General features: G+C 39.2%; 1 protein-coding gene across 1 annotated transcript; it reads right to left on the bottom strand.

Annotated features, from left to right (window-relative positions):
• Positions 1-3,710: 3,710 nt before the first annotated feature.
• LOC137973087 (carbohydrate sulfotransferase 4-like) lies at positions 3,711-8,039 on the bottom strand. The gene is made up of 2 exons (XM_068819820.1): positions 7,921-8,039; positions 3,711-5,102 (listed from the first exon to the last, which is right to left on the bottom strand). The coding sequence occupies exon 2, from the start codon at positions 5,081-5,083 to the stop codon at positions 3,815-3,817; it is 1,269 nt and encodes a 422-aa protein (XP_068675921.1). The 5' UTR covers positions 5,084-5,102; positions 7,921-8,039; the 3' UTR covers positions 3,711-3,814.
• Positions 8,040-9,849: the final 1,810 nt, after the last annotated feature.

The raw sequence follows: 9,849 nt of genomic DNA, 5'->3' as shown, positions 1-9,849 counted from the left end.
CCAAATTAGACTGTAATATTAAGCACGTTTTAGGATTTACTATTTTCCGTAATATTAGGATTGACTATTTTTTTAATCATTAGTCTATTTCGTTTTCGAAGTTTCATGGTCGTGAGTTGTGCATTGTATGAAAGGACGTATGTGTGTTGTTGTTGTTGTTGTTGTTGTTGTTGTTGTTGTTGCCGATCTTCCAGATCTTCGTTTTGTGTGCGAGCCCACTTTATTCTAATCTCAAGTGATAGGCTTGTTGGTGGTAGAAGCGAGTGATTCTGCTTTTAAAGTTTCAGTTTGACCCGGGCCCGGGATCTTTTTGTTCTTGAACGCATGTTAGGTTGTGCGTGTTAGATTGTTAGATTAAAAACGACAGCAAAAATTATAGAGACACGCTAAAGAGTAGTAAATTCGGTAAGTACAGGACTGGACATCCATTTCACACAAAAAGCCTATAAATGCGATTGTTGAAATATGCCAGAATTTCTGTCAACATGGACTTACAAACGTTTTCAGGCCTTCTTCGTATTTTTAGCGAGTTTTACCACAGACGCCCCAAGTTAACAAGGCAGCGAGGAAAACATTAAGCTAACCGTTGTAAATAAGTGTTTTGTCTCTCACTCTATTTCTCTCAGCTTTACGTTGATTTTCATTGAAATTTTCTTTTCATCTCCTTCCGCGGCTTCTCTCTGGGCTTTCTTCGCTTAAATTTCTCAAATTTCGTCGCTTTTCTCGTGCTCTTTGCTGCTCTTTATCCCGTTGGTCGTCACTAACATGATTTCCCGCAAGAAAAACGTGGGTTGCCAAATGCAACGCTGCCACGCCATTTCCCGCCAAGAAAAATTGCCGTAACACTTCCGTCCCCGGAGGTTGTCTTGCCTCCACACCTTCCCCACTCCCCCGACAGTCTGTACGGGCGGGCGTACGCTGGCGTCATAACCAAAATTTCTCGTATGGGTGTATTTCCCAAAAATTATAGAAAGGAGGGTCATGCATACTCAGCTGTTAGAGTATTTCCAAGCAGGAAATCTTTTGGCAGGCTCTCAATCTGGATTTAGACCAAATCATTCAACCTGTACACCATAGATAAGTGCAGTAAACCGTTGGCTTACCAGCATGGTAATGTGGTTAATGGAAGTGTCTTTATAGACTTAAAGAAAGCCTTTGACACTGTAGACCATAACATCTTACTACGTTAACTTTCTTGTTACGGTGTCAATGGCAATGCTCTTCAGTTGCTTAAATCATGTTTGATTGATAGAACACAAAGATTTTACGTAAATGGAAAATTATCCACAGAACAATATGTATCATGTGGCATTCTACGACATACAACACCTGGCATGTTTGCCGATGATACGTATACAATTATGGCTCATGAAGATATATCTACAATTGAATGTTCCCTAAATAGTGATTTAGCTGCAGTACATGATTGGCTTAAGATAAACAAATTAAGTTGCAATACCTCCAAAACTAGTTATATGACTATTGGTTCTCGGCAAAACTAAATTCGTGAATTTAAAGATGGATGATAGGCCAACTGAACATAAACCTTCTACTACTAAGTTATTGGGGGTTCATATTGATGAAATGCTAACCCGGGATGATCAGATCAAACATATTTCATCTAAAGTCTCGAATGTCTTGCGAATGTATTTAGCTAGAAACCTAACTGACAATCAAGAGACTCTTAAGACAATTTATTATTCACTTGTACAACCTTACTTTGATTATTGTGATGTTGTATGGAATGACTGCTCCAAAACACGTGCTGACAAATTACAAAAGTTACAAAATAGAGCAGAACGGACTATTACTAAATTCTCTAGAGTGGTCTAAGTTAGAAGAAAGAGAGAAAAGGCACTTGTTGATTACGATTTTTAGAGTATTCAATAATAATTGTCCGACGTATCTTCAGGAGTATTTATCATAGAACCTGTGAAGTTCACAATTATAACTTGAGGGGTTTGATGACCTCCTATTACCGCTACCTATAACGAAATTTTCTTAAACGTTTTTTCTCTTATCGAGGTGCAATGGCTTGGACCAACTGTCACATCAAATACAGGAGATAAGGATCTTGCAAGCTTTAAACGTGCGATATCCTTGGACACATTTTACATTGATTGGTAGGGCACGTTTTTTCGTTGCTTGTTTCGTATTATTATGTAGTAAATTATGATTGTTACTAATTATTACTATTGTTTGAATTTCCTTGACATTAAATAATTTTTAGCGCTAAGTTATACCTAGTTTACTAGTCGTTTTAACATTTATATCTTGTAATTCTTGTAAATTTTAACATTTATATCTTGTAATTCTTACACGGCAGGTCTGAAACCCAGCTTGCTGAGACATCTACCGTGTTTTAAATAAAGTTGATTGATTGATTGATTGAATTAACTTTAACGGTAGTAGTTTACTATTCAGTAAAAACGATATGAGATACGATCCCTTGCTTAAAAATGACTCTGGAATGACAACAATAACTTTCAAAAACAGTAACTAAATTTAATAAAGGCTGCGGAACCGGACTTTTTATGTTTTCTTTTTTGTCGTCTATATTTCTTCATACGTACCTCATATGAACAAAATAAAATGACATCCTTGAAAAAGTGGGGGACCTAAGGCCCCCCCCCCCCTCCCCCTTCCCCCCGATCCATCGTTCCTGAGTTAGGAGGGATCGAAACACACCAATCACTGTCTAAGGGTCTACACCAACCTCGTTCCCAGGGTCTCTCTTCTTCGTTTTTCCTGGAGCGGGAGATAGAGACCCTGGCAACGAGGTTGAGGTTATTAAAGCTGATAACGTCACTTCTCACCTGACTGATCACTAATGACATCACGTTTATGCTAACTATCAACTCAAACCCTACAGTACTTGTGTGATCCACAGTCATCACTTGACTCTGAAGCTGACTTCCGCTCAGGTTGTCGGAACTCAGCTCAAGTGTCGCAACACTCAGTCAGGACTACACTCACCCGGACGACCCAATTTAATTGAAAAACGTTGCCTTCGGTTTAAAACCATTTGTAAATGTAGAAAATTGGCGTTGCCTTAGTTCGCCCTCAATTAGAGTAGTTTTCAATTGAGAGTCCTAAGACAAAAATCAATGTCATTACTTTGAGCAGCCGCAATAGAAGCAAATGATACAACACGCCAATCATAACGCAAAGCCTGTACTGAAATACATAAAACCGGCTCTCAGCGCAGGAGAATGCAATGGAGCCAGTCGATATTGGTTTTATTTCAACCTCTGATTGGATGAGAATGTGTAAGCGCGGGAAAACGCAATGGAGCCAGTCACTATTGATGTTGCTTCAAGTTGTTAGTCCAATCAATGCATTGATGAATACATCAGTGGCAACCAAAGTCAATTTTCGGAAAATATCTGTTCGAAAGATGATTTGAGATCTAGAATTTTCGGAACATTTGTTGTAAAATTCTTGCTTGCCGGCCTGCCCTAGGATTTTCGAACGTATAAAAAATGGTACAATTACCCATGTTTAACGGATTTTTACCCTAAAAAGGTCACCTAGAATTTTCGGGAGCCTTTTTTCTGGCTGAAATTTTCGAGTTTCGGGTAAGTTTTGATCCCTATAATTTTTGGATCATGCACTAGAATTTCAGCTGGGAGACCCGAACAGATAAAAATTTTCAGGGGATAAAAATATGCCTATATCTACCGTTAAGACCAGAGTACGTTTAACAATGCTATGTTTATGTGGTTTTGAACTATATTCTCCTTGGGTGTCCCTGATACATGGAAATCCGATGTTGTCTTGTCTTGGAAGGAACATTAAAATTCTTACTTCGTCTTCATGAGTGCATAGTCTGAACGTCTTCTAGACCCGAGTCTGTATTGTTTAAAATTCTCTTTGGCTTTTTCTGGAGTGGTTGAGGAACTTCCTTCAAGCCCAGTCGATTCATCAAAGGCCTACATTCTCTTTCAATGGCTTGATTTCTTGGAAATAAGTTATCATTTCGCCACTTATAAGCATTTCCTGTAGCATTTCTTACTGTGGAATATGGATTTCCCAGCTCTTTCTTCAATTGCTTTTTGCTCGGTGTTGTGCTTCGTATTATCCATTCTTCCACTACAGGAGGAAATTCAAATCCAGCGAACTTATAAATATCTTTTGCGGTTCCAACTGGGTCCTCCGCCAGCTGTGAGTACCGGACAGATTTGTATCGTCGAGTCAGGTTAAATTTTTCCAACGTCCTTTCCACATGCTCTAAATCACTCAACATTGCATCACAAAGCTTTCTTGCGTTCCCAACTAGCGACCTATGTGGATATTCTGGTATCCATTTGATGTCAATCCGTGAATTGATAATTCCTCTCGGATCCCGAAGCAGATGCAATACGCGTACTTCGGTTTCTGGATTTTCAAGTAAAACCTGTGGAACCAGATCAGCCAGTTTTTGTCTAGGAAGTCGAAAAGGCGAAACCTTAACGACGCTGTGTTTGAACTTTTCCTTGCAAATACGATCTACAAAATTGGGATTTTTAAGCATTTTGGAACAGTTAACTTCACTTTGACTGCTTAAATTGCAAAACGGTTTTGTTTTAAAAATATTTATAGGAGACGCCGCTGTCCAGGAGTTTTTAACCTGTGGCAAAAAACCCGCTGATACTGAGTGATATCGAGAAAATTTGCAGCTAACAATTGCATTTACAACTTCGAGTTCACAATTCGAGCAGTTAAAAGCCTTACGAAATTTGAAATCCCGTGTAATCCACAATGGCTCATAAACCAAGAAGATTTTAGGATCTTGTGCAAAGATTGCACTTGTAAAGGTTGTTCCAGAGCGATCTTCACCAAATATTAGTAAGCTGCGACGTGCTTCCACTTTGCCAATATTATCTGGAGTGTCAATTTTCTTATCATAACTTTTATTGGTCAGATCCATTCCCTCTGTGTTCTCTGATGATAGCTGTCTATAAGCGAAATCTCCTCTCTCCATGCGTTTCAAAATCCGAAGCTCCTTTTGTTGTTGCACATACATTATAAACACACAAACTGAGATTGCCACAAATATGCAGGAGAAGAGAAGTAGATATTTCAATGTGCAATTCTTTGTCATGTTGATACCAACTCCAGCTCTATGAAACAAGAATACATAACAAACCACTTATAATCATAGATTGTATAAGAAGCTTTATAATGCCCTGTTTGCCGGACTTCTTTTGAGCTACCCGGCTTTTCAGTGACTCGGCTTCGCCTCGTGTGGGACTTTTTTGCTCTTACCACGTTTTGACGTCATCTTTGATATTACCGGATAGATGCACGGTAACATGGAATCTATTTCTTAATAATAAAATAATTAGGATAGTACGCTCACTCTCATTGGTGAATAGCTGTGTTTAGATGAAAGTGTGGAAACAAGGCTGTGACATCACACGAATTTTGATTGGCTATGCGTTGGCCGACGCGCGTTTTGATTGGCTGGTAGGAAATATGAGCGTGTATCAAGAAAATCTGTTTCAATCTAGAAGTAAAAGAACCAGCATTTTTCTTAATTTATCGAATTATTTCTGAGAAATATTTATAAAAGCAATAGAGGACTTTTTTCCGTGTTCCCATAGCCTCATCTAAACACGGAAAACGTCCTCCATTGCTTCATTAGCAGAACATTCGACCTCTACAGTAAAAACGTATTTTTCATTGTACTGATTGCCCAGAAATATTCAGCGAAAGTGAACTTTTGAAGTGCTTTCTGGCACTGCCATAAACCAGTTGAAAAGTTGAAGGCAACAACTGAGAAGGTTTAATAGCTTAACATTTTGGTAATGGACTTGATACAACGGCGATGGTCAAAACGAATAGTAGAACGAAATTGAGCAAATGGATCCATTCGCTGGACAATTGTAGTTGGCTGCTACATGGGCTCGAGGCCCTCGCATGAATTTGAGGTGAGTGGTCAACCAGTCCACGATGGCGAGCATCATGCGTTCTCCTAAAGTCAAACACAATATATCACTTTGGCAACATTTCAGTTGCTAACATGTTGATATGTGAATGGGTTAGGATATTGCATTTGACCAAAGAGAACCGTGTACTAATCATGTCGTTTTTCGAAATCAGTCACGTGGGTATCGCTCGATGCCATTCAACCTCACATTTTGGCCGCCATGTTGGAACATTTCTTTATTATCTGACGCACTTCAACCTCGATCTCATGCACTTAACTGATGTATGATTAGCTCTACTTTACACATAAAATGAAAACGGAATAAGCAGCTGACACACTCGGTCACAGAAAAACTATCAGCACTAAGTTGCTGCTACAAATGAAACTTGACAAAGCGACAAAAAAAAAAATCGGCTCAATCTAATTTAAGAAGTTGAACGACACTTTCATGGGGTAGATCAACGATGGCGCAGCATTAGGCGGCTGATGCTTAGCCCTGCCCGCTAAAATTTGACAGTGCTAATCTAAAATACTTCAGCTAACCGGCTTCTTCTTCTGTTTGAATCCAACAACCATCGGCCCCCGAAGCGAGTCAGAGAACTCTTCGGAAAACCGAGTGAAGCCCGAGTTAGCCGAGTAATTCGCCGAAATAATGGACATAAACTTGATTTTCTGATCCTCTAGTCTTTATGGTCAATATGCTCTCATAAGCACCAATATAAACTTGATTTGCGCGAAAGGGACGTTCAAAAATAACATTTGCAAATGTATTTACATTCCAAACCATCAAAAGATGTGCTCATGTGTTCCTGTAAAAGGACTCGATGAAAATGAAAGGAACTTTAAGTGTCTAGTCGTTCTAGCGCCGGAGCACTAATTGGGGACACACACTGTAAACTGAAATTAACAAGGAAAGCAAATCAAGTCAAATGTTGGTTTTTGAGGATAGGGGAAACCGGAGTACCCGGAGAAAACCTCTCGGTGCAGAGTAGAGAACTAACAAACTCAACCCTCATATGACACCGAGTCTGGGAATCGAACCCGGGCCACATTGGTGGGAGGCGAGTGCTCTCACCACTGCGCTATGTTCGAGCTGCGGGTTTTAGGCGAAATTGAGTCCACTGTAAGTACAAGGATCACTTCTCCCTTTCGTCTAAATTTACCCGCACTGCAAGCATTCGTCGCGTCCTTTTACAGGAACTAAGAACCCAACAAATTTAACTGCTCCCAATGGTGTGGTTCAGTAGCTCAGTTAGTAGAGCGTTGTACGGCCTTTAGACGATACTGCGTTACTCGTCGGTATTTGTTGAAAATCTTTTCTCCTTCATTGTCCTCGTTGAATTTCAATTTTGTTTTAAAATCTTTATTCAGATGATTTTTACGGGGCTTGATCAACTGAACACGGCATCTCGTCAGCAAAAAAATCACTTCACAAGAATCATATGTCAGGGATCATCATCCTTATTTGTGCCTTTCGCGTTGAACAATCTTCGCGACGTAGCCTTTAACCAGCTATTGCTTGGTAGGAAAGCGTGAAAGTTGCAGAAAAAATATGGATTTGCAACATTGGTTGTTGTTTCTGCGCTCACATTGTAACCAAAACCAATGTGTTTATTATGTGTAATATGTGCATGATCCTATTATCCAGCTCTTAGCTGCAAGTGGGTCTGAATAAACAACTCTATCTATCTCTATCTATCTATCTATTTCACCTCATTACTTTTTGAGGGCGGCAAAGAAATACCAAAACTATAACGTATCGACCTTCTGGTCTTGGAAACATGTTCACAAATCAGCTTTTCCGAATGAACATATTTTCGTTTTGTGACCAATTGCTTTTTGGATATAAAACGTTTTCGGAGGTTTTGAGTAGACACTCTGATTTTTATAAATCAGGTTTGCCACGTCCCGGTAGTAGTAAATTTCGGGGAAACGATAACACAAGCTGTTAAAATAAAGCAAAAACTAACCGTCGAATACCTAGTATTTTGACTGAAAACGATACTTACCAATTCAATGCATTGCTCTACGATTCAAGTACATTAGTTGCCCAAAGAAAATAAGCGGGATTTTTTTGTTCCAAAATTAATTTTCCTGTGGCACAAGAAACAGTAAAACCGCATTCACTATTGTCTGTTGCTCATATAATGCGCAAATTCTTTCACAAAAATAAAGATTGCTTGGAGATCAAAAGTTACTCAGGGTTACGATTTAGTTTTATTGGTTATTTTTATTTTAGAAGAACCTTAGGGCGCGTTCGATTCACCGTATTCCGGAATAGGAATACATGGAATAGAAGTTAGAAATCTTTCGTTTTTACGGAGATTCACATTAAATTATCAACACTTCCTAAAATGCTATTTTAAGGACGGTGCCTACTAATTCAAAGGTATTTTTCCGCGGTTTACTGAATATGCGGAAAATGCAGGTCTTAAAAAGTGTTACTGAAATCCAAAAAGAAATTTGAGGGTAACCACGCATTTTTCGAATATAATTAATCAACAACATTTGTCAAAAGCTTTAAAATGCAAAGCAATGTATGGCGTTCTTTTCCAAATTGAAGCTTAATTATCTCTGAAAAATGCGTGGTTACCCCCAATTTTCTTTTTGGATACCAAGAGCACTTGCTAAATTCTGCTTTCTCCGCATGGTTTTGAACCGCGCAAAAATATCTCTGTATTAATAAGCACTACCCATAGGAAATCCGAGTATATCGAGATGCGCAGAATGTATGCGGAATAACAATAGTAGGCACCGTCCGTAAGCATATATTATTATCCTTGTTGCTTCAAAAGTGCCAGACATACCGTTTTAAATCACCACTCCGCTTATTCTTATTCCGGAATTGGGTCAATCGAACGCACCCTTACTGACGTTAATACATACATCATTCTTTTAATTTTAAAAATTAATGATAGTGAGTTTTATTTTCGGTAAGAGGTTAAATTAAAATCATCATTAACGACGTAAGTAGACGAGAAAATGAATGTTAAAATTGCAGTGAGTCTTGAGAGCATTATTTGCCTGTTCTACCCGCGGGATCGATTCCCGGGATTGTTGACACGGGAATTAGAATTAAAAAGGACGTACTTTTCGATCGATGTTGGCCCGGAAAAAATCCGAGTGTCGACCCTACCATCTTCGAATGCTCTACCGTGACTGATTTATTGGAGCCACGTTGGGGCCAGGACATTAAGCTATAATAGGTTCATATAGCAATTGTCCCGTCATACTGCTAGTGTCTAAATTATCGAATTGGAGCATAATCGCAAATGTACTGAAAGAGATGTTACATGTTAATCCCGGTGAATGAAATTTAATTCTCGATGGTGACTCGGGAATAATCGGAAAAAATCCGAGCGCTCCTTTGCTGAGGTCGACCCTGTGACCTTCCGATTAGTAGTTCGGATGCTGATTGAGGTGACAGTTTAGGGAACAAAGGAACACGGCCAATTTGAACTGGGAAACCGGGGAATAATCACAAAATAACTTAGGGAACAAGGGATCCCTGAAACAATTTCAGCGGAGATAAAAAAAGCCGTATGGGAACAAGTTTGAAAGTAATTTCGGGAACAAGGGCCGGAACACAAGCAAATTTTAAAAGAGAACAAGGGAGAAAGGACTCATTGGCTCAAAACTCAAACTACCGATTGACGTCATTGATCGTCGATTCATATCGTGTAAGAGGAAAATCACCCAAGGACATGCTAGTCAGCGAAAATTTGACCAACAAAGGTACCTTCTACAGAACAGGAACAACCCTAATTCTCCTTTGATTATTCTAATTTAAAACGGGCTGGACAATTTGCGAGCCAGCGAGCCATGCGAATTTTGCATTGAAGTCTAAGCACCCATTTCAAATAGCGCTGCTAAACAGTTATTAAGTCTGAGCGCCCATTTTAAAACGGTTAGCTTTCAATAACTGTGTGACTCGCGTG

Source organism: Montipora foliosa, chromosome 10 (assembly GCF_036669935.1).
Source record: "Montipora foliosa isolate CH-2021 chromosome 10, ASM3666993v2, whole genome shotgun sequence".
NCBI classification, from domain to species: domain Eukaryota; kingdom Metazoa; phylum Cnidaria; class Anthozoa; order Scleractinia; family Acroporidae; genus Montipora; species Montipora foliosa.
The sequence above is the reverse complement of the archived record's forward strand: the minus strand, read 5'-3'. Positions and strand labels throughout refer to the sequence as shown.